The 26,089-nt window shown below is 48.7% G+C and overlaps 1 protein-coding gene across 1 annotated transcript; it reads left to right on the forward strand.

The window, feature by feature from the left end:
- The first annotated feature begins 10,711 nt into the window (after positions 1–10,711).
- On the forward strand, positions 10,712–20,990 carry LOC135904756 (neprilysin-like). Its single transcript, XM_065435722.2, has 3 exons — positions 10,712–11,702; positions 13,280–13,792; positions 18,333–20,990. Exons 1-3 carry the CDS (start codon positions 11,019–11,021, stop codon positions 20,400–20,402), a joined length of 3,267 nt encoding a protein of 1,088 aa, XP_065291794.1. The 5' UTR covers positions 10,712–11,018; the 3' UTR covers positions 20,403–20,990.
- Positions 20,991–26,089: the final 5,099 nt, after the last annotated feature.

A 26,089-nucleotide genomic window follows, 5' to 3' on the forward strand; every position in this document is an offset into this window, starting at 1 on the left:
CCAAATACTGGTTCATACCCACTACCAGGGATTGGCAAAGAAGCAGGCGGTTTGAGATGTCTTCATTAGAATTAAAAGAAAAACTAAATTTTCATAGAATACTTTGTTGTTGTTGTTGTTGTTGTTGTTGTTGTTGTTGTTGTTGTTGTTGTTGTTGTTGTTGTTGTTTCAAAACATGGGTGGTACCCACGAGGAGAGAGAGAGAGCGTAAACTTTAATTTCAAATCAGCAAGATTTGAGTCCGGCGTCTTTTAGTGGGTCTGGGCACCCGCCGCGGACGCGGTTCCGAGACCTTGTCTCGAAGCGGCTTCCTCGGCTCGCTGGACGGCCCAGAGTTGTTCTGTCAGGTCAGAGCTGAGCAGTGCGGTCATCCAGCGTGACTGGAGGCTGGCGGTGGAAGAGACGGAGGGGTCGGCACTGCCCGACTTGTTTGTTAGGTCCCGACACTCCCATAGCATGTGATTTAGTGTGGCAACCTCGCCACACGATGTGCATCTGTTTGTAGTGTACATGTCTGGATACATGGCGTGCATGAGTCTGGGGTTTCTGTAAGAGTCTGTTTGTAATTGTCTGAAGTGTACTGCTTGCGTCCTGTCTAACATAGCGTGAGGGAATGGGTATATGCGTCTTTGTAATTGGTAGTGTGCCGTGATGTCGTGAAAAGTGGTCATACGATCCTCCCATGCCCAGACGTTTGCAGTACCCCGCGGGGGCTCTTCCTCCGATGCTGCTCGGTGAGTCAGGCCTCGAGCAACGCCGTGAGCCGCTTCGTTGGGGGTGCTCATTCCAGTGTGTGCCGGGATCCACAGCAAATGCCTTCGGGTATCAATGTCGGCCTCTCCCTGGTGTATGGGATGTCGCTGGAGTATCTGATACGCCTCTTGCGAGATGCGCCCATTTGCAAAATTGCGAATTGCTGTTTGCGAGTCACAGATCACGTATGTAGCTTTGGTTTGTGTGAGGGCCAGTGCTATGGCCGCTTCCTCTGCCGCTTCGGCATGTGCCGTGTTCACGGTGACGCTCGTGAGGTGGTTGCCTCGGTGGCTAGTAACTGCTGCCACGAAACTCTTCCTGTCTCGATAGCGGGCTGCGTCGGTGAAGACCGCATCCTTGTCGTTAGAGTAACTTTTGTTCATTTGTTGTGCCCTGGCTTTACGCCTCCCCGTGTGGTGTTGGGGGTGCATGTTGCGAGGCAATGGGGGTACGTATAGTTGCTCGCGTATGGGTCTTGGAATGTCTACTTTGACGCCATGTTGCGAGTGGTATGTGATGCCGAGATTTTCAAGCACGTGTCTGCCCGGGCGGGTCTTGGATAGGCGTTCAAGTTGGGACACTTGTTGCGCCTCCACGAGTTCTTCGAGCGTATTGTGTAGGCCTAGTTCTAAGAGCTTGGTGGTGCTGACTCCAGGCGCAAGTCCCAACGCACATTTGTACGCCTTGCGTATGAGCGCGTTGAGCTTGTTTTTTTCCGCAACCGTCCAGTTGTGAAACGCTGCCCTGTACCTTATCTAGGAAATGACGAAGGCTTGGATGAGTCGGATGACGCTGCCTTCGCGCATGCCCGCGTGTTTGTTGGTGATGCGTCGAATGAGCTGCATCGTGCTGGTGGCCTTTGCCGTTATCTTGCGAAGTGCTTCGCCATTGCCACCCTTATGCTCTATCATCATTCCTAGTACCCGGATTTTCTCTACTATCGGGATGGGTAGGCCATTTGATGCCGTTAATTGGATCTTTTGCTTTTCCTGGGGGGTGTAGCATTTAGGTGGAGGATTGGCCACATAACACTGATTGAAAAGTACACGCAAAACGACGCCAATAAGGATAAAGGCAAACATTCAAAACAAGGCAACTAAACGATGACACAAATTTCGAGAGGGGCTATACGTAAACTTACCAAAAAAATAAAAGCGAAATAACATGTCCCACGGTTGGTACCCTAGCGGGATAACCTTCCGGACGCTTCCGTCAAGTCGTGCAGGGCAGTAGTCATAGACTCATGGCTTGTGCCTAATTGATAGGCGCCAAAAGACAAAATGCTTGGTGTTGTAAGTGTTAAACCCAGATTACCAGTTGAAATATGAGGAACATTCTACGGAGGCATGAGAAGCGGTGGCAAGAAAGAAAGAAATTGTCGATGGCTTCCGGTTCATTAGAAAAAGAGCGTGAGTTAGTTATGGATAAACCAGATCAATGAAAGTAAAAATTTAGGCGGGGAACTCTACAACAGAAGCGCGATAGCGTCACTTCGCATTGTCTCGAAAAGCATTTGCTGATATTCCACAAAAATTTTAGATGTCGAAAATCATCTTTGGAAAGTAGGGACGATTCACTACAATTTAGACATAATAAGCCCTTAAATCTACCCATTGATATCAGAGAATTTAGGAAGAACGTTTAACAGCGAACCATTTAGTGACGACGATGGGAGTGAGTCAGGTGATTCTTTTAAAAAAATTACGCTATCTCCAGGGACGCAGACAAAGCGGAATTCAGAAAAATTTTCAGGGTCAAGGGTCGTAAATCTTCTCAGCAGGTGTGACCAATTAGTTGAAGCTAATATCTACAGACCGAAAGTGCATCTGTAACAATTATTACTTTACCTTCCTGTGGACCCAATTTTCTGAAGGCCAGAATTTTACGAGAAATTCAGCAAGAAATATTAGGGTCTAATAGCGAGACGAAAAGCAAAAGATCAATTAAGCTGATTTGAAAAGTTGGCAAATCTAGGCTTATCTAAATTTTCTGTTGCGTCCGTTGAAATCGCCAAGTGAGACTGAAAATAAATAAGGTGGTCTTGAAGGAGACCTTCAAGTATACGCGCTCGAAAAAGTTTTGCGTGTTTCGAAAAAATATCGTCCAAAATCAGTTTCACTTTCAGTATAGTAGAATTTGGAGAAATCAGGCACGGTAGACGAGCTTGAAGTTTTCATAACAGCATCTCAAAAGGAACAACTTGCGGATGTCCATAACGCCACCAACACGGTTTGAAAAATGGATGAGATGAATTGATGAAAATGGATGGCAAACGGGAGAGGGATGCATTGTAAAGCGTCAGGAAAGTCAGGACAGTAGGTAGCCTAAACCTGAACTCAAGTGCAATAATTCCATCCTCCAGATAACGCACATTGTTAGCCACAAGATTTGGCAACCCAAGACAATGACGCAGCGCTTGTATTTCCAGTAGTATTAAAGGTCTTAGCTTGTATGCTGCACACACTGAAAAAAGAAAATCCAATTTCGAGAATGTGGAGGACGCAAAACTTACAAATCGTCAGCAACGCAGCCTTTCGCATACTGGTGTTTCTATTACTGAACCGGTGCAACAATCCCATTGCACGTTCTTTACTAGCATTTGCTTCGATTTGGTGCTGCCGGTTTAGCTTACCATGAGATGCTTCTAAGCGGCTACTTGTGATTTGGCTCATTTCGACGATGAAGAGAAATAAAAACGGGATGTAGAGTGGAAGCACAAGTAACGAACATTTCTTGACGTCAAGGAAAAAAAACAGTCCGTCCAGTCAGAACAGACTGTTAGACAAATATGACTCTAAAATTCGACCTGACTTGTCCCATTGAAAATTGCCGTATGCACCCAATTCCAAAAGCTCTTTCCACAAACATCCGTTTTGATTTCCCAAGAAATGCAGTGAGAATTAAGATCTCTTGCTAGGAGCATTGCATTTGAACAATTTCGTGACAGCGAGTTCAAATGACCAGTGCACCTGACTCCGTTCAGGAAGTACACATTAACCACTGTAAACGCAGCGCAACCAGGCAGTAACAGATCTAATCCCAACATTTTGCAGTCTCAACACAGCTGCTCAAAAGTGACAGTTACCTTACGATGCTTTTTTGATGAAACTAATGCTAGCAGCCAACCGCCTCAACGCATATAAAGAGGGTCAAGGTAACCGGAGGATACAGAGCGGCAGTTCCATTGAAGAACTCTTACTGATGCTATGGCGATCCTAGTGGCGATGACTCCACAGCAAGACGCAACGCATCCTGCTATTGGTGTTCACTCTATTTTTTCCCCTTTTTTAGGCCTATATTTAGGAGAATCAGTGGGTGAAAGGCGGGAAATCTTACGTCTATTGCTGATGGTCCCAAGCCTCGTGTGTCGAAATGAGGGGCTGGGTTCCGCAGTTGCTGATAGCGTTGAACACGCGGACGTATCAGACTCAACCTCTGCCTGACTGTCAAAGTTTGATTTGTTCGAATGTTACGCAGAATAAGTACTTGAAGCGGGGGCAGAGGCAGCACATTGCGATTGGACGGGGCTGTTGAATTTAGCAATTAGCATTTCGGTTATACCTTTGGCAAATGTGTTTAAAAAAGTCGCACTATAAGTACTGGGACAGCCTTGTCAATAGCTGCGGCTACTGCGGCCGAAACTGTGTCTTCTAGCGATGTGGAATGAAGGGACGCAGTGACTGAGTAACCGACATCAGGTTCTTAATTAGCTGCTGTTACTTCCACACCGGAACAATGGCGTCTGTCCGCAATCTTAGGCACCTGCATCTCACGACCTCGCGTAAGGCAGTTACCATTCGTTGCACTATGTGTTCCATCGCACAAGCAACACCTTGGTGCATCTACGTCAAGCGGTGATGTGGAGTGGGAGCCGCCACAATTACAACATCCCACTGAAGGTCTCCAGGCATTAGCGATGTGCCCATATCTCCAGCGGCTTCGGCACTGCAGTGGTCTAGGTGTCAAGGTCTCCATGCGACACAAATACGGTCATGCGTTCACTTCAGACGGGCGCGACAAACCGAGGAACAAGACCATAACACTCTCAATTGCAACTCAGTTATAATAATATAACACTCTAGTTGGAACGCGGTTACCTTTTAATGTGACTTACACCTACCTTGGGGGACTGGCAAAAAGTTTGGCACATGATGATAATGATGATGATGGCTCATGCCCACACTGGGGGATTGGCCCTCCTGTTCGACCTTCTACTTCTTTCTTAGTAGTGGCTCTTACTGGCGTTCAGTATCTTCATCTATGGCTGTGGCTCCTACCCACTTTGAGAGATTGGCGAAGGATTGTGTGGATTGTTGGAAGCGATAACGTTTTCAGCAAGGCAACAGACTTCGACAAAGAACTGGAGAGGCTGCGTGTGGCACGCCAGCAGGCGGAAAGAAGTTATCGGCGCGCGAAGTTCGTTCCAGATCTGAGGGCTTCACAACACGTACAAAAGAAAGTACAGCGTCGTATGAATAAATTGAAAAACAAGCGATAAAAATATTTCTGCCAGTCGCTTGATCCCCGAAGATCGCTCTCGTACATATGGAGAACAGTTAGGGGTCTTCGTTCATGTCCTCATCAAAAGAAGCCTTTTGCTGCTCTGGCCTTCTATCAACGCCGCCTGCAGCTTGAAGTGGTTGACGCATTCTGTTCGCGGGTTGCTGGGTTCGTGGTCATCACTAGTGACGCATCACCTAGTGACGTTCCTGAAGCATGTCTACCAGAAACGAACGTGTCATTTTCACTCGAAAAGCTCGACACTGCGTTGGCAACTTGCAGGTATTCTTCGTCACCAGTACCATATGGCATCGCATGCGCTGCCCTATGCTACCTTGGTCATGAAGCATGTGGTTAGCTGCTCAAGTCGTGACACAGCGGAGTCGTTTCTAAATAGAAGTCGAGCCGCTTGATTTCCATTGTGAAATCTGGAAAGTGCTCACTCCTGCCACATGATGAACCCTCCGCGTTGCCGATGAAGGAACGCCAGCCGTACTAAGAAGGCGCGCTGCTCGCGTCAGCATCGCAGGGCACCTTACCATTGTTTTGCTTGTAGTTTCGGCAGAGTGCCCTCACGACAATATCCTAGGATTAGACATCTAATCATTTTATTCCGCCCTCTGACTGCGATTCCGGTTCGATTCAACTTCAACTGCCTTAGAGCTGTGGCATTGCACAAGAGACACAACCACGCTTATGTTCCCTCCATGACATCCGCCTGCCACCGCAAGCCACCAAGTACGTTACTGTGACTTCATTTCTGCCTGTTTTTGGCGTCGTCTATGTAGTGTGTCTGAGTGCTCACGTAATGCTTGAAAGGAACGTCGCCCTTCCACGCACTCTACTCACCCTGGCGGACAGCCAGGCTGCTTCGCACAGGTTACACCGAGAGGTATGTCGCTGGCCGATATCTTGCCTATCGATGACTGCGAGATATCTCTAATAGATGCGGGTTTCGACATCCGCAAGTGAGTTCCATCAGACCATTTCTACACCAGACGGCCTAAATAAGATGATCGCACCTGACCTTCTTCCTACGCAGGCTGCTGACATACACCATGTCTTGCAGGCTTATCGCGAAATTGTTTTATCTTGATGGTCATCCTTTAGGCCAGACGTCAGTGGTCACTCACCGCTTATATACCAGAGACGCCAATCTCATACGTAGACGCCCGTACCACGTTTCACATTCCGAGCGTGAAGTTATACAGCATGAGGTGGACAAAATGCTGACTAAACCGCCACCGAGCCTTCTCCGTGGGTGTCCCCAGTTGTCCTTGTGAAGACGAAGGATGGAAGCTGACGCTTTTGCGTCGATTACCGGCATCTGAACAAGATCACGCGCAAAGACGTCTATCCTCTGCCCCTTATTGATGACGCCTTGGACTGCCTGCATGAAGCCATGTATTTCTCGTCCATAGATATTCGCTCTCGTTATTAGCAGATCTCTGAAGGTGACATAGACCACGAAAAGACCACTTTCGTAATATGGGACGACCATTATCAATTCAAGAAAATGCCGTTCGGCCTTTCTAATGTCCCGGCAATCTTCGATCGAATGATTGACTCTCTATACTTCGTGGCTATAGATGGTACTCGAGCGTACCGGAATCTTGGAAGAACGCTAACATAATCCTAATCCATAAGAAAGGGGACGCCAAGGACTTGAAAAACTATACACCGATCAGCTTACTGTCAGTTGCCTAAAACCTATTTACTAAGGTAATCGCAAATAGAATCAGGAACACCTTAGACTTCTGTCAAGCAAAGGACGAGGCAGGATTCCGTAAAGGCTACTCAACAATAGACCATATTCACACTATCAATCAGGTGATAGAGAAATGTGCGGAATATAACCGACCCTTATATATAGCTTTCATTGATTACGAGAAAGCGTTTGATTCTGTCGAAACCTCAGCAGTCTTGGCGGCATTACGGAATCAGATGTAGACGAACCTTATGTAAAAATACTCAAAGATATCTATAGCGGCTCCACAGCCACCGTAGTCCTCCATAAAGATAGCAACAAAATCCCAATAAAGAAGGGCGTCAGGCAGGGAGATACGATCTCTCCAATGCTATTCACAGCGTCTTTACAGGAGGTATTCAGAGACCTGGATTGGGAGGAATTGGGGATAAAAGTTAATGGAGAACACCTTAATAACTTGCGATTCGCTGATGATATTGCCTTGCTTAGTAACTCAGGGGACCAATTGCAATGCATGCTCATTGACCCGGAGAGGCAAAGCAGAAGAGTGGGTCTAAAAATTAATCTGCACAAAACTAAAGTAATGTTTAACAGTCTCGGAAGAAAACAGGAATATGCAATAGGTAGCGAAGCATTGAAAGTGGTAAGGGAATGCATCAACTTAAGGCAGGTAGTGACGGCGGATCCGGATCATGAGACGGAAATAATCAGAAGAATAAGAATGGGCTGGGGTGCGTTTGGCAGGCATTCTCAGATCATGAGCAGCAGGTTGCCATTATCCCTCAAGAGAAAAGTGTATAATAGCTGTGTCTTACCAGTACTCACTTACGGGGCAGAAACCTGGAGGCTTACGAAAAGGGTTCTACTTAAATTGAGGACGACGCAACGAGCTATGGAAAGAATAATGATGGGTGTAACGTTAAGGGATAAGAAAAGAGCAGATTAGGTTAAGGACATCTTAGGAGTTAAGGACATCTTAGTTGAAATCAAGAAAAAGAAGTGGGCATGGGCAGGACATGTAATGAGGAGGGAAGTTAACCGATGGTCACTAAGGGTTATGGACTGGATTCCAAGGGAAGGGAAGCGTAGCAGGGGGCGGCAGGAAGTTAGGTGAGCGAATGAGATTAAGAAATTTGCAGGGACGACATGGCCACAATTAGTACATGACCGGGGTTGTTGCAGAAGTATGGGAGAGGCCTTTGCCCTGCAGTGGGCGTAACCAGGCTGATTATGATGATGATAAATGGTCCATTTGTCTACGTTATTTAATTGATGTGATAGTTTGTTCCCTCACGTTTGTGAACCCCCTCACGCGTGTGTGAGCCATTGTTGATGTTTTCCGACGTGCCCACCTGCAACTCAACTCCTCCAAGTGTCACTTGTGACGTCACCAGATTACTGTGCTCGGCCGCCTTGTCAGTTCCACAGAAGTTCAACCCGACCCTAGCAAGATTCGCGCTGTCCAAAACTTTCATGTGCCGTCACCCACAGATGTCAGATGCTTTGTTGGACTGTGCGACACGGTCCATCCGCTCACTGACCTACTCAAAAAAAGATGGCTCCTTCTCATGGGTCCCTGCGCCAGCCGAGGCCCTCGCCATCTACGTCCACTTGCTAACGGCTCCCCCTTTGCTGTCTCACTGCGACCCATCTGCTGCTACTCAAATTCACACGAAGGCCAGTGGACATGGAACAGAAACCGTCCTGGTTCAACAACAGAACAATGCACAGCGCATAATTGCATACGCTAGCCGCCTTCTGTCGCCCACAGAACGGAAGTTTTCTGGAATGCGAGTGCTTGGCGTTGGTTTGGGCAGTAGCCAAGTTCCACCCTCACTTACTTCGTCGCCCATTTTACGTGACCACTGATCAACATGCCCTGTGGTACCTCTCATGGCTGAAAGACCCGACTTGACGACTTGGTCGGTGGGCGCTGCGGCTGCAACGGTGCACTTTTACTGCTCTATACAAATCTGGCCGCTTACACAAGGACGCCGCCAGTCTGTCCCGTCACCCAGTCGACAGTCCAGACTATATGACTCCCGCGACACGGATGTTTGCGTCCTGGCCATTGTAGACTTGCGTGACAATCGCAATGAACGCGACAAATATGCAATGCATTTTGCACACTTCAAAAATGTCGGAAATATGCCAGCATTTCTCACCTTACCGCTACGTCAAGAAGCTTGTTTCTTGATCGTCAACTCAATGAATACCTCGGCGGTCATCACAAATGAGTGAATCAGCACAAACGTGCATACTGTGAAGTCTGTGTCCTGCAGTCGTTGCTAGCTCTATCATTTGCGACCTCTCCCGTAAATCCCAGGTCACAGGTTTCATTGATTTGATTTGACGTCCGCAAGCAAAACCTAGGATATGCGACAAAAGTAGGAGCCCATGACTCCGTATTAACTGCGCGATTCCTATAGATACACAGAACACTTGTTACGCAAGCTTTTTTGCATTCTGCCTTCATAGGAATGCGGCCACGTGGCAGCTGGAATTGTACCCGCAAGGTCAACCTCAGCAGCATGAGGCCCACAATCAGGGAGCCATAACATCCTTCTGAACACTTTGCGAAGTGTAACATTTATTGCTGTTGAGCGCAAGGTTGCAAGTTCTATTTCACGTTGGAGTGCCAAGACGCTCCTGCACTGTAATTTAGGTGCAGGATAACGAATCCATGGTGATTCGCCCTATATGGCGTCCCTCAGTGGCCCATAGCGAAGCTTCGGGACTCTAAACTACACAATTTAGCATTTGCGCCTACGGGTAGTTCACGGTGAATCACACTTATCGTCAACAAACAATTAAGCGAAAGTGCATGCAATGACTTTCAAGAGACATGCCCCACACTCGCGTTCTAAGAAGCACACACGCTGCGCATCGGAAGCGACAAAGCGGCAAATTACGCACAACTGTAAATTAAAAAGCGTAGGAATATACAACGTAACCAACCTTGCTGTCAGCCCAACATCATTTGAAGAAAGTTTCGCCGATATAAGGCTGTCTCCTTGACGCCGTCGTCACAAATTGTGATCTGAGTCAACGCACAGCTGTAGCAGTGTTATATGTACAATACTTGGCTTGCGCGTGACGTCACGCTCGCCGGCTCGCGCTCTGGCGGCCATGTTGGTGCAGCCCAGGCGGAGTGGGCGGAGTGCAGCAGCCCGGCCATGCGCGTTCCTTCGCAGTCGCTGGCGGTGCTTTTCGTTTGATGGGCCACCGCTTCTCGATTTGGAGCCTTTGAACGCGGACTACCACCTGGATCTCACGGGGTGTGAGCGCGTGCGTTATGCGGAAAGAGTACGCATGTGTGAAAACATCGACCCCTTCACGTTGCGATCGGGAACGGACACGGCAAGTGATGTCGGCATATTCCCAGAGATTGCATGAAGACACAAAAGGGGGCATTCATTTATTTTCTCGACTGCCCTATATAGCATTTATTCTAGCAAACGAGAAACAAGCATAACATCTTTTTTTTTTCTCTCCTACACAGAAACAAAAAATTATGGGGTTTTACGTGCCAAAACCACTTTCTGATTATAAGGCACGCCGTAGTGGAGGACTCCGGAAATTTTGACCACCTGGGGATCTTTAACGTGCACCTAAATCTAAGTACACGGGTGTTTTCGCATTTCGCCCCCATCGAAATGCGGCCGCCATGGCCGGGATTCGATCCCGCGACCTCGTGCTCAGCAGCCCAACACCATAGCCACTGAGCAACCACGGCGGGTTCTCCTACGCAGAATAGTACGGTGCCTTCAAGAATATTCTTGACCAATCCGCTGCTGTGGGTGCATAGGCAACAAATGGACGGCAGAAGAAGAAGAAGAAGAAGAAGAAGAAGAAGAAGAAGAAGAAGAAGTCACGTGGAGAGTGCGTGCCCTCGTTCAGCTGGAGCCTCGCGTGGTCGAAGATCGAAGCAGTCGAAGGCAGGCATACAGTTCGCCCATAAAATCTGAAGCCTCATTGTGGACGTCGCTGTCGACTTGGCTTACGTGTCTTCAAGAAGCATTCGCTCTGACAAGCCCCGCTCCGTCAAGTCCTAACCATGTCCAGCCGCAAATCAAAGAAATCACGCGGCAGTGCAAATACCGATAACCGCCACCGCCGCCGCAAGTCGTACAAGGCCCCTGAGGAAATGCAGAAGTCCTCGAGTGATAACCGCCACCGCCGCCGCAAGTCGTACAAGGCCCCTGGGGAAATGCAGAAGTCCTCGACCGATAACCGCCACCGCCGCCGCAAGTCGTACAAGGTCCCTGAGGAAATGCAGAAGTCCTCGACCGATGTCCCGCCTCCCATAGCGACCACCACAGCAGCAGCTGAAAGCAGCGGCGTGACCACGTGCGATTCTGGTAATGTCTTGAAGTTCGACACCACTCACAAGGCGACAGACGACTTCCCGGAGGCTGGGACAGCGGTAACCGATGTTCAGTACCGCGAAAACAGTCCCGGAAACATACTGGGATCGAGGTCCACCGACGTCAACCTTACCAGACCGCAGTCATCCACGGAAACAAACGTCCCAGGTGTCGAGCCGACGCCGCCGCAGCCTCAACCGACGACTGTCGCGGAACCTGCGTCTGCGTCGCACAATGCGAGGAACCGGAACGCCGCTGGAGGACAGCTGAACGCCGAGGACTCGGTGCCCAGTGGTCCGCAATCTACAGATTCTCGGTCACGTGAGCGCTTGAACTTGCGTGAGACGGCCACGACTATCCCCGTTCGACAGACGGTAAAGTTCGGGTTAGGAATATTTGGCGGGAGTTCGTTTTTAGCTCTGGACGTTTGTATCTTGGCAGGTGTTCCGTACTATACTGAGCAACGCCAATGTTTCTCTTAGAACAATGAATGACCCTTTGCGCATCTTGTTTCTGATAATAAACGTAGTGCATCGACGAAAGACAGTGTGTATGCTTATAAAATGACGTCGAGTGGTGGCTGTTCTAATCAGGCATCTCGTGTCGCTTTAAGGTTGAGCGGTACTCAGACAACCCAAATTCACGATCATGCGTGAATTTTTTCAATTGTTTACAGTAGAAACTAAGCAAGGCCAGATTAATTCACCAGCTTCTTTAACAGTACCCTTTACATTTACATACACGGTCCTGAATATTTGGCTGCGCGTGTTCAAAAAAAGATTTTGCGCTAACCACTGCACTGTTCTTCCTCAAATTTTGCACAACGGTCGCATTTTGGCGTTGACTTCGTTTAGTGTAAGACTTGGCTCAGTTAATCGCCTGGTTTCTATGAAAAAAAATTGAGAAACCGTTGCTGTCTATGAAGAAAACGACGTCAAAAAATCCGGCCCTATATATATATATATATATATATATATATATATATATATATATATATATATATATATATGAGAGAAAAGGATTTCAAGGAGGGGTGGTCGGAGCCCAAGTCCAGAGCCCCACTGACATGGCCTGGCTAATTAAGGACTTTTGTAATGGCAAGTCGAAACGGGCGAGCTGTACCTCCGACTGCTTCAATTTGAACTACGAGGGCGACTAGTGCACTCCCGGGTCACCTGAAATCCTGAATGTACGCGACGTTCAGTAGGGCGACCGCGCAGCTACACTAAACGTTGCATACATTATCAATTTCAGCGGTGCAGCAGATGTGCTCGTTTGCGATCAGTGATATGCAACGGAGAACTTCCGCGCTTAGGGGCTCTTATAGAAGAAACATTTATTGGTCTCTGCTCCCTGGTATCTGAAATTTAGCTCGCATTTCTGGTCACTTGGGAGGGGGCTTTCCCTGTCGCACGCATGTACCTTGCCCGCGATAGAAGTTTGAGCCAAAAAAATGTGTTCGCGTTCCTTCCGCCCTTTATATTTTTTTTTCTTTGCGAAACTTGACAGTCACATACACCGCGGACTATCCGTGGCAATAGCCGCTAAGCATGTAGCCGTCGTACGATACCCAAATGGAGCGGCCGCATTGTCACACAATTGTCAACTTCATCGGGAACGACGACTCTCGGAGAGCTAGCGTTAATTTGGGACCTTGAGGTAAGTCGGCGAATCACACAACCAACCAGCCGGACTCCCTGCCTGCTTACCTACCAGTCGTGTCTGCGTCGGTCGGTCGGTCGGTCGGTCGGTGTGTCGGTCGGTTTGTCGGCTGGTCGGTGGTGGTGAATTTGTACCATATATTAACACCGCGCTCTCGTAAACGAGCACATGATACTGGTCACTGGGTCTTCAGGGCGGTTTGAATTTGACTTCAATGTTTGCTTCAAAGTCCCGAAAGCTTTAACTTCCGCCTCACTTGCTGACACCACACCTATACCGACATGTCCAGGTCTCACCACCAAAAGAAGAGCGCCTGGAGGGAAACACCCGAAACAGCCAGGATTTGGCGGCTCTGCCACCGCAGAGTGCCATCGCCCCGTTGAGCACGTTGTCTCCAGACCCACAGGCCGTGGTCACCGCCGAGGGCGCCTACGCGCCTTCGGAAGTATTCGGCAGTGTGACGGCTTCCGGTGTGAACACTGTCCTCGACGGACCTCGAGGAAAGTCACCCGGTCCACTTCCAGCATCAAGCAGCGCCACAGGTCAGCAGCCAGAGACGCAAGAGCGCCACCCTGAGGGAGGCACGGTGACCGAGGTCCCGCCGGCTCATCGAACAGGTTTCATGGCGGCCGCTTCGACCATCGGGGTGTCGACGACGGGGCGTGAATCCAGACCGAAGGGTCTGAATACGGCTCATTCAACCATGCAGGCTGCGAACCCCCCGGAGAGCCAGCGGTCCTTAGGCCCCTCAGCTCTGAGCCCAAATATGGAAGCATCCTTCTACGAGAAGATGGCTGTCATCGTAAGCTGCCCAAATATTTATCTGGAATAGTTTGTTTACTCAGGACGTTGTATTTGCATCACTTCAACAAAAATAGCTGATTGTAAGCAGGGAGTCTTGTCATTCTTTATCGAGACAGAAGTTATGCTAGGCAAAAAAAGAATGCACCGACGATTCCGATACTCCCTAGTGCGAAATTTGAGGCCACCTTTATACGGGTTTTCATTTCGTAATACATTGCCTGGCACGGACAATCTGTCTAGTGCGGCACGTTGCAAATGGAGCGAAACGGTACAGAAGTAACACACAACGATAGCGGGCAGCAAGGTCGGCGATCGTCGAAAATCTCGTCGAAGGTTCCAGTGCACTCGCTGGTGCCCGCGTGTCTTCCAGAAAGTGCTGCACTATTCGCCTCGCGCGTACAATCAGATTAAAAATACTACAACGCTACTCGCAGTCTCGTGCGGCATTCTGTTTTCCTCTTCACTCTTTCGACACACTCTCCTCCTCCGCTCATCTCCTCATGCTTTCACTGTACCCTCCTCTACCGCTTTCCTCCTCGCGCTCTCTCCTTTCATCTCCCGCTGCGCTCCGCGTTCGTTTTCATCTTTCGCTGAGCTCGCTCGCTCGGTAACGAGGGACAACGCCGGCCCTCGCCGCAAGAACGGGCGCCTACGAGCTGCACTCTACAGAGAATTAGCAAGAACTTTCTGAATGCATCAAGTTCGCATCGCGCCTTACGTGTGTTCTAGAATTGAGCTTATCATAAGAAGCCAGCAAACACTGACACCAAGGACAACATAGGGGAAATTACTTGTGCTAATAAATGAAGTAATGAAACGATTGAATAATGAAACTCCCAGGGTTCTACTAGGACACATGAATACCCAAGAAAGTGGATGGGAAAACAGCGCCGCGGTAGCTCAATTTGTAGAGCATCGCACGCGAAATGCGAAGGTTGTGGGTTCGGTTCCCACCTGCGGCAAGTTGTTTTTTCATCCACTTTAATTTCGATTAATTTATCGTTTCATTACTTCATTTATTAGCACAAGTAATTTCCCCTATGTTTTCCTTGGTGTCAGTGTTTGCTGGCTTCTTATGATATGACTAATAAAAATCGGGCCCCTCGATTGACCCCCTTTCTTCAGAATTGAGCTTGTAATTTTATGCCGAGGAGAACGGAAAATGTTGTGCACGTTCCTCGAACCGTGGGAATTTGTGTTATAATTGATAGCATTTGGGGCGTGACGCACGGGCTGAAAATTTCAATTGTGTCCTCCTTGCATGTACTTTGGTTGCGCTGTTAGTATACCTCTGTCACACGGCACGTGTGATGTCATTCACAGTAAATGACATTCATACCGAATGTCATTTACTGAATGCCATTCATAACAAATGCCATTGCGCCCTTAGGTTCCCTCTATACAGGGGTGTACGAAATGGCATTCGCCATGGATGGTGATGTTTATCGGCACCTTGCGCACGCAGGCACTCGGAAATCGACATTTACGCTTTCAGGTTGCGCGCTTGCTTTTAAACATCGAAAAATATACAACGCCATCTAACAACTGCTAAAGCTCGATTCACAGAACGGACTAAATACCGCGGACGAGCACGTTGTTGACGAGTCGCAGTAAAACACGCCGCCTGCAGCCTGTGTACTTCGTCTCTGTGTGCGGCTTTAATTGGTCGCAATGAGCTAACGTAATGCACGTCCGAGAAATTCGGTCCGTCTTGTGAAAGCTTAAAGCTGAGTACACGGAAATTCACGGCACGTCAAAGCTCTGGCTATCGCAAAATATCTCAATCTCACTGTGAAAATTTTGGGCGCAGCAGCAAGTGAAGACAAAGGTAACTTTTCGCATGGCCTCGCTATACACTGCCCGGTATTCAGTAGAGAAGGTATAAGTGTACTCAAAATCAAGAACGCCTTTCATTCTTAAACGAGAAACTGCAAATAAGTGGCGCTAGTTGTTTTTTCTTTTACCCGAAGCTTGCTTTGCCTCTTCCAACTCGCTTTGCAGGGGCTCGCTGCTGTCTAGCACAATTGGCTTGTACCGGCTGTAGCGCCAATTGGCACATAATGAAGCCCAGACTCAGATTGCAGGTCATGGAATCAAACGAGGACATGAGCTCCTCCAAAACAAACGCATCGTCGTTCGCCATCCGGTCGTCATTTCACCGCCTCGATTCCATTGTGACCATTCGTTCATTCTCATGCCGTCGTAATTGTTGCGTCGCATTGACTCTGCTTTCGTCATCAAGTTCTCATTTCCACGTAACACGACATCGTCATCACGTCGTTGTAATAATGCGGTGGTCCTCCATCATAGTAATTCCATCATGGTCAATGCGTTCATCGTCAGCCAGTCGTCATCATTTCAGCTTCATCATACCACCGTAGTCATTCCATCGTAATTCCTTCTCCATAATTCCATCGTCGTCACGCGGTCGTTGTGACGGGGTCGTTGGCATGCCGTCGTAGTCATACCATCACCTTTGTCAACCTGTATGGAATCCGGGCGTTCACCACAGCGTGTTCAGTTTCAGCGAGGCTTTCCCCGATAAAACTGTGTCCGGCTTCGTATTGTGCGTTTCACTTAAAACTAGGGCGCCTCGATGCCAACGCCGCCTTCCACCATTCAGGGTGGTTGCACCCTCTGACCAGACCCGTGATGCACCTCCGCCATATCGTGTCGGAGCTGTTGAAGCGGCCGTACATGTGTGTGCATTAGTCAGTGCGGCGCGGTCGTCTTGCCTGGTGTCCGTAATTTGCCCGGTGCTGCGGACGTGTTCGATGAGATTAAATTTTGATCTTGCGACGTGAGAGGAAAGGTCCGAGAGAGTTTCATTGGTAAAAGCACTCCGTCATGCCCGTTTGATGTGCACTTTGTGCACCAGCTCGACCTAAAAATGGCAGCTATGTCTTAGGTGTCCCCACGACCAAGAACGATAGAAAGAGTTCAGAAGAACTTTGTTCATCAACGCCACTTGTGTCTTCGTGTGAAATGGTCTGCACAAACTTTTCTGCAGTATTAGCCATATGCCATCTAATTCGTTTAATCAAGGCGTTGAGAAGCCTACTCAAACCCAATATTTCATTTCCAACAACCACATGCACTGAGCGTCCAAATGTTATCACATTTTTATTGGAGAGATTTGTCTTGTTGGGATTCGGCAGTACTTGCAATGATTGCACCAGCCAGGTGTGATGAGGATGATGGAGTATAGAAGTCAAACCACCACAGGTGCAAACTTCAACTGATATGTTTTCACGTTTGTAAGAAGCATATGCGATTGGATCTTTGTTTTGCCAATGCTCTGATGTTTTTCTGCATCGCATCCTGTGGTTTCAGGCAAGTGGACGTTTCGGTGAGCTTTCTTGAACCACATTTCGACTATTTCCAGGTTGTCTTCCTATGGTCTTACAGAAGTCCGAGTTCTACATTGTGGAAAATAAATTTCCCTTTCTTTTGCTGAGACGCGTCACTATGCTGATCTTTTTCACATTTCTGTGCTTATCAATGGACATTTACATTCCATAACGTAAGGCAAATTGTTTTTCATCAGAACATTCAGGTATACAGGTAAGAAATGCTATAACATATTGAAAGCAGGAAACATTCACACTGAACGCATGGGCATATGCTTTAGGCCAGATCTCTGCAGCGACAGTATTCATTTATCAGTGCCTAAACGTCGTACAGTGTGCGTTGCTTTTGCTTTTCACATATTAAACACAGTAATCTCCGTGATTTTACGTGCCAAAATCACGATAGAACTATTAGGCACCGTGGCCAGAATACTTCGAAGTAACTTTTACCTGCAGGTGCTCTTCTTTTTTAAATTGAATTCGAGCAGCTGCGGCATTGATCGAAACCGAAACGTCGAGCTTGCTTTCCCACATTCGTGGTGTGCGTGTCTCTGCTAATGTAAGTGAGTGTTCGGCCACGTGCTCATTATCATTCCACGTTTTCATGCTCACAATTTGTTTCTCAATCACTATAGCACATTCAGTTAACGTTACACTGCCGTATTTATTCACCTCGTTATGACCTATAGCTTTTTACAGCACTACGCTGTTATACATTTGCCGTGAATAGTTGCGTCAGATTTTTTGAAACACAACCTCTCAAACATACGCTACATGTGTCAACTTTCTTTTCGAAACAAATTTATATGCGTATGAAAGCGCGCCCGAAACGACTTGTTATCTACTGAGCTCGAAGCTTACTCTGATCTTGCCTTACGGCAGGCATTGAACCTTCGTTTTCAGGTGATATGTAAATTGCAAGAACGGGCACTTCGCGAACACCAGTAAAAGCTTCACATTAAACCGATCCCTCCAGAACTTGGAGATCGCACATCAAATGCACCGAAAGCGTTTACTGTCATGGTGGTACCTATGACCGCGCACTGTCAGCTATTTTAAATGTTCTAATACGACACGCTTGTATGCTCTTACGAAGCTACAGACTTTAGGTGCAGTTATCATTATGGAAATCCTGGAACGTGTTTTTTTTTTCTGACACCATGCTATGCTTTCCCTTTCTCCCTGTAGAGAAGAACCCCGACAACAGTTTCGGCCAAGTCAAGCATGATTGGTCGCTGGGCAGCATTCAGTTTGGCCTTATTCTTCGTCTCCCTCATTCTGTTCTTCATTGTGATTCCACTACTCTGGAAAATTGACGCCGTTCCCAAGATCTGCGACACACAGGATTGCCTCGTGCACGCGAGTCTGCTCAAGGCCAGCCTTAACCTGAGCGTCGACCCTTGCCACGACTTCTCGGCTTTCGTCTGCTCGCGCTGGGCCCAGAAGCAGACGGCGTTTCGCGAGGATGCCAACTCGGTCATGGACGGCCTGCGCTACTCCTGGTACAACAACTTCGGCGACACTTTGCGCCTTGGCTCGCTCAAGCTCCCCGTGGGCAAAAAGCCGTTGGCGATGTACGAGATGTGCATGAGCGATTCCTCGTCGGCCGGCAAAGGTTCCCACATTCCTTTGATGCTATCCCTGTTCCTGTATCTGCCTGCCGCATGGGGAAACATTTCGAATGAAGCGATTCCAGCCGTAGGCTTGGCCGTTCTGTTTGCCTACAAATGGCAGGCACCCTTCTGGCTCACGGTCACCGTCCTCGATGGCAGCCGATTGTCAAGCGGGAGACGACGCGTGGTGGTCAAGCCTGGCGGCTACCTTCCCTCGTTCCTGAGGCAACACCGTGCCGCGGCCGACTCTTACGGCCAGTACATGTTGTCGTTCTTCAATGCGTACGTACCGAGAACGGACGACCAGCCCATTCACTTGACCGATGCCCATGTCAGGTCTATTCGGGACATGGAGGCGGACGTGCTTCGACAGCTAAACGCCGTTTATTCACAGAGGAAACCTTCTGTGTTAACGTTCGCCGAATTGGACGCCACGATCGCTATCGGATCTGCTGTCAGCGGCAGCTGGTTGCGGAGCTTTCGAGAGGCCCTTTCGCTGGAGCCGCAGCTGATGCCGCAAGACGAGGTCCTGGTCAGCCACGCTGTTCTCTTCGAGATTATAGCCGGACTCGTGGCCAAGTATGGAGACGCGAAGTTGAGGTATCTCCTGATTTGGGAATATGCGCAGCTGTACGTTCCGCTCGGGGACCTAAGTTTCTTGGCGACTCGCTACGGAAGCATGTCGAAGGCGAACATCTACCACCCCGTGTACTGTGCTCACCACGTGGCGGCCGCCTTCAATGTGCTCGCGCTTTCGCTAAGCATCGCTGTCGGCTTCACGGCTGAAATGCGCAATCGTATCGACGCGCGCTTCGACAGTCTCGTCTCATCCGCCTTAAAGATTGTGAACAGCTCCACGTGGCTGGACGAAGGGAGCAAGCGACGGGTGATCAAAAAGCTATCGCTCGTCGAGAAGAGGATGTGGCCGCCGGAGTCACTCCTGGCGGAAGACGAACTGGAGAACATTTACGCGGGTGTCTCCGAAAACGAAACGTCAGTTGCTGAGTTTTGGATTAAGACCCGCTTGATCATGAGCGAGCTGAAGGGACCAGAGGACTATTTTGTGGCGTCGCGCCTGCTCGGCAACAACTTCCCGTTGTACGTTGACTACGACTACGTCTTCAACAGCGTCGAATTAGCCACAGGCGTCGCCGCAGCTCCGGCCTATTACAGGAACGGGACCGGCGCCATGTTCTACGGCGGCCTCGGTTTCCTGATGGCCACGCAGCTGGTGAAGTCCGTCGATGAAGTAGGGCTCGAATGGGCAGCCCCCGAAACCATCGCTGACTCGCTCTTGTCTGGTTCCAGTCGACGCGCCTATGACGACAGGGTCCACTGTCTGAATGGGTCCGGAGCAAAGAGCATCTTTCCAGAAATACCTGCGCTCGAAATCGCATTCTCCGCGCTCGAGGAGTCCAATCTGCTCGGCGGGCAAGAACACCTCGCACTGAGCCCAGAGCTGCAAGAAGGCAAGGTTTTCTTCTTGACTATCTGCTACATGACTTGCTCGGCACCAGGCCACTCGCACCCTGTGACCACCGACTGCAACAAGCTGGCGCGGAATTCGGTGCATTTCGCCAAAGTGTACGGTTGCCCCAAAGGATCCAGAATGAACCCAGAGAAGAAATGTTCTTTCTTCGCTTGATTTCCGTCGTATATATTGGTGCGTCATGAGGACAGGTGGAATCCGCGCTTGCTTGCACGTAACATCGTGTGTAATCGTTATATTTGCTGTGCAATGATGTTCGTTGAAGTAATCTGCGTGACTTTGATCCTAATGAAAGCTTATGAAAACAACCTTAGGTCAATGGATTTTTTGTGCTCGGCGAGATGCATGAACTTTGCTCGCTTACTCTTTCGGTGTCTTTCCAAGTACGGGACACTTTATGCGTTTCAATGCAAGAATTTTATTTGCTCCGCTTGAACCCTTTATTTTGGTTTCTCGCGCTTCTTTTATGCATTTGCACTGCAGTATATTTGCGTGTTTTTTTGTGTTTTTTTTTAGTTGTGGCATACCGGTTCAAGGATCCGCTATGAAGATTGTTGCCGCGAATGCACCCCCTGGAGTGATCTTTACTTGACATCGCCTGTACACATTGTTGAACTGTGTTATATGTTAACATATTACAGTGTCACGTTATCTATTTCTATAGAACTTATTTCATTCCCCTAAAATTTCTTGTTAGACAGAAAGGTTGTCTCTCAGTTCTATGTTTTAAATATTTCAACTATCCTTGTAGTATGTTCCCTGTGTGCTCTGTTTTGTTCTGCGAACTGCCGTGGCTGTCACCTGGACTGACGAGCTACCTCATCAAGCTGCTCGCTGTAGCAGCTTTTCCGTGACAGCTCCTTTCTTTCACAAGAAGCTACATAAATATAGCATTGAATTGAATTGAAAAAAATTCGCCTGCCTCGATTTCCTTCTCGCCCGCTACTCCTTGCAGGGCGGGGACATTCTTTGAACGAGTAGACGCCACTGATTTGAACAAGAGCGTCCCCCAATTATGTGCCCACGCCTATAGTTAGCCACGTGGGCCACAAAGCAAGCTCGCACTTTCGGTTGGTCTCCTCTCTCCGAGAAAGACACCTGTACCTTGCATCTCCCACTGCACGAAACACTCGATAGATGTTTGGAGAATCCATTTCCGCAAGAGCCATAAAATGTAAGCAGAAAGAGACTTCTCATGATGGCCCCAACTACGAGGGACAAGTGGCAAACAACGAACCCGTCCCGTCTATTCAATGCGAGCACAATTAGCGTTAAATTCGGCTTTCTTTTCAAGCCACGTGTGAAGTCCTTTTTTTAAGAAACTGAAATGTACGCTTTTATTGTTGTTATTGCTGTTTGCGTTGTTTTATTGGTGCTTTCTGTATCCAGGTTGTAGTAAAAAAAATTAATATCTAAACTTGCGCACGTGCAGCCCAAGGTTTATCGACTGAGTCTAGAACACATTTTATCTGCCCGTTGTAGTTAACCTAAATTCTACTTAATGGACAGCCTTGTCTCTCTTGATGTCACTTGCAACATAATTGTGTTTGCCAGAGGCCTTTGCCCTGCAGTGGACGTAACCAGGATGATGATGATGATGGTGGTGGTTGATGATGATGATGATGATGATGATGATGATGGTGCTGATGATGGTGGTGGTGGTGGTGGTGGTGGTGGTGTGTCCCTGTGTAGGACGTCACAAACATGCACGTATGGCTCGCTACTTGTAGCGGTGTCTTTTGAGTGAACTCCGATACCTATTTCTGTTATACCTATAGGCCTTAGTGAGATTAGAAGAACTGGTGAGGTTTATACAGTGCTGAATAACGACCATGTCCTCTGCTATAGGAGTCTCCCATATAAGAAGCAATACGGGGTAGGATTCCTAATCCATAAGGACATAGCGGGCAACATTGACGAGTTCTACAGCATTATTAAGAGGGTAGCAGTAGTCGTAATAAATAGATTAAAGTTAGTACAAGCCTACGCTCTAACATAAACACGATGATCCTGAAGTAGATCAGGTTTATGAAGATAATGAATTAGCGATGAGAAAAGTTCAAACTCAGTATACTGTAGTAATCAACGACTTTAATGAAAAAGCGGAGGAAAAGAAGGCTGGTGAACAAGCAATTGGCAAGTATGGCGTCGATTCCAGGAACGCTAGATGAGAGATGCTGGTAGAGTTCGCGGAAAGTAATAAGCCGAGAATAATGAACACCTTCTTCAGAACGCATAACAACAGAATGTGGACCGAGAATATCCCTAATGGTGAAACCAGAGATGAAATTGATTTCATACTTTGTGCCGATACCCGCATAGTGCAGTATGTAGAAGTGTTAAGTATAGGTTGTTAAGAACGGCCAGCTGCAGTGCAAGTTTTGCCGGCCAGTTGTGACTGTGGCGGCAACGTTCCTGGAGCGTCGCCGCACACCTCTAGCCACGGCGTGACTAAGCCGACTGTGTGTGAACAACAATACGTGCGTCCTCGACTCTCCATCGCTGGAGCCGAGTTTGACGAAGTCGCCATTGTGACTAAACGGGCTGGGCGGACCAACTATTCTTACTGAGCCCGCGGGAACGACTACTGAGACCCTTTCCCACGCGCCGATCAAGACGTCAAACAATGGGCAGCCGGCGGGCGCTCTGCAGCTCGGGGAATAAATGGCCCTACGGTGCCGGGTCGTCTCCCCTACGGTGCCTGGTCAACTCGCCTACGCTGCCTCGTCGTCTCCCGTACGGTGCTTCGTCTCCCCTACGGTGCTTGGACGGCCGTTTCCGTCACCTGGGTATCGGGTGAGGACCGAGTGTTTAAAAACCGCTGTTGTGCGGCTGCTCAGGACACTCTCTCTGTGTCATGCATTAGGACAGCATTCTCTAACAAAAAAAGTCGCAGTTCCGCCCGAAAGGCGAACCATCAATTGCAATAGCAAATTAGCGGGCAGCTATACGAAGTAACGATAGTAGTTTTATCGGCCCTATAAACTTGTAAACATATGCACACTAACTAAATTAACCAGCCTGGTGTCACGCGCGCACAAGCAATTAAACATGAAGACATCTCAATCGATGACCTCGGAAACTCGCTGTCAGTACGCTGGAGTGAGGAAGCGCGGCAGCAGTAGGGAGCGAAGTGACCTTCGTGCTGCCGCTCGGATCAACGCGAACTAAGCCGCGAAAACACAGTGCACGGCGGACTCTAACCGTGACAGATGCGTATCAAAATATAGCGACCCAGGTGGGCGCGCGCGGCCATCGGGAGTAGAACCCTCCCCCCCCCCCCCCCCCTCCCTACAGTCTTCACGGAGCCTTACGCGCGACGGAAGCCGGCTCGCATCCTCCCCGCTTTCCTTCGCTGCGTGCGCGATACTCAGTCGCGATCGCCGGCTAACCTACGCACGCTTTCACTCGCACATACAGCATACGGCGCTCGGCGACGATTTTGCCTGCCTTGGACTTTATACGAAAGCTCACGGCGACGGCAGAAATCCGCCTGGAGTGTCCATATAATTGCCATCACAATAAAATAATCTTGGAAACTTAACGTGTCCAAGCTGTCTTCGGCTTGAAGAGGATCTACGCATATAAACGCAGGACCACGCTGGCTGTCAGCTGCTCTGTCAACTAGAACTCGTGCCACACGTACATTTTGCGGATAATTAGACATCTGCTGATCACGAGACCAATCGTACAGTCGGGACCAAAAGCATTGAGACCACAAGTGCATGAAAACTTTTCTTCTTAAACGTTGCATGCGGTCTCATACTAAGCGGTGCAGCATACGTGTACGTTCGCGATCAGTGATATGCAACGAAGAACTTACGCATTGAGTGGCTGTTATAGAAGGAATATTTTCTGCTGCCTGGTCTCTGAAACTTTTCTCCCCGAGGGTTCATTTCTGGCCAGTTGGAAGACGGCTTTCTGGGGGCGCGCGTAAACCTTGCCTGCGATGGAGGTTCGAGTCGAAGAATGCGTTCGGCGTCCTGCTATCCTTTATTTTATTTGCCAAACTTGACAACGACATCCATCGCGGTGTCTCCGGGGTTATGGCATTCTGCCTCTAAGCATGTAGCCGCCGCACGATACCCAAACGGAGCGGCAGCATTGTCGCATGGGTTGAATGCAAAGCGTTCCGTGTGCATGCGCTAAAAATTGCCAACGTAATCGGGAACGACTCTAAGAGACCCAGTGTTTCTTTCGGGCCTTGAAGGCACGGACAACACATTTTCACGGTACCCATTTTATTTATTGCAGTGGAAAGCTTATTAGTGCGAGTGCCTAATCATGAAGTGGTAACTCGGAAAACGCCGTGGAACATTTTTTATTAGCATTTTTCTATCTTCACTGAGGATGTAGTCGTAAATTGGAAGAGTGCTGAAAATAGCGATAAACGAGCGCGATAGCTGTTATACGCCGGCATTGGTGGGATTCAGACGACAAGTGCGGCCGTAGCTGTGAGAACATACTATTTTGTTTATCAGGCCGATGTTCCTATGATTCATGTTCTCCTAAGCATTGAATTATTTCTTAACAGGTACTGGATTTCGTGGTTTCCTGTCTAACTGCTTTGGTCATTAACTAGTGAAGACTTTTTTTAGCCAAGCCAAATTCTCAAAAGCGAAATGGTACTTTTACGCGTGATACGCACATCAACGTTGTATACAGTGAACTCCTAGTACATTGTATCAACATGTTGCCGTAGCTACGTGCGCGCTAATATTGAAGTGCTGACATTTATTTAGGGCATAACTAGTCGATGGCAGTTTCTATCTCACAGTTAGACCACACAACTCTGCGTACTTGCTCACAATCTCGCACGCGTCATAGCACGTGCCGTGGCACTCATATCGATGACTAACACCGAGCTCGGGTCAAGACGCATATGAAGATGGCCATTTGGCATGTGCCGCAGTTCTCTGAATTCGATGTCCGTTTAAAGAGCCCGACAGCTCTCGCCTCCACTTCTATTGCTAACGCTATACTATTCCCGCAATGGCCAGGTTTCGCCGCCGAGAGAAGGGTGCCACGAGGGGAACGCCACAAAGAGCCAGGAGGGGGCGGCTCTGTTTCCGCAGAGCGCCATCTTCCCGTTGAGCACGTTGTCTTCTGATACGCGCACCATGGTCACCATTCGAGGGAACATGCGCGTCTCCGGACGTATTCGGCAGTGTGAGGGCTTCCAGTGTGAACACTGTCCTGGACGGACCTCTAGCCCAATCATCCGGTCCACTTCCAACACCGCGCACCGCTACAGGACAACAGGCGGAGTCGCAAGTGTGCAACCCTGAAGGAGGCACGGTGGCCGAGGGTCCCCCAGCTCATCGAATAGGTTCTATGGCGGTCTCGTCGACTATCGGGGTGTTGCCAACGGGCTTCGAAGCCGTCCTGAAGGGTCTGGATACGGCGGAACCAACTAGGCAGACTGCGAACGCCCGAGGGTGCCAGCGGTCCAAGCTCTCGTTAGCGCAGTCCCTGGAGCGAGCTCCAGTGGTGGAGCTCGCCCCCAATAAACAGGGTGTAACACGTAACTCGGGCCACGGTTTTAAAAATGAAAGGCGCGTCAAATTGAATTGAACCGAACTCAAAATATTCGCACTGGCCTATAGTAACTAAGGCATTTTTCCCCCATAACTCGCTAATTAAGTTTAATTACCCCACTTTTTTCATTATAGACTGAAGACCGCAAGTATGATACGGAGATTTGTAGAGCACCTTCAGAAACCACCGATCGAGTTGTTTCCTGTACGACACGCTCCATGTTCTTTTTTCCGGGTTGCAAAGAAAGCCCGCGAAACATGAAAAAAGCCACATGACGGAGTCTGACGGAGCGACGCAAAGCGCTA

The sequence above is a fragment of the Dermacentor albipictus genome, chromosome 7 (genome assembly GCF_038994185.2).
Source record: "Dermacentor albipictus isolate Rhodes 1998 colony chromosome 7, USDA_Dalb.pri_finalv2, whole genome shotgun sequence".
NCBI classification, from domain to species: Eukaryota; Metazoa; Arthropoda; class Arachnida; order Ixodida; family Ixodidae; genus Dermacentor; species Dermacentor albipictus.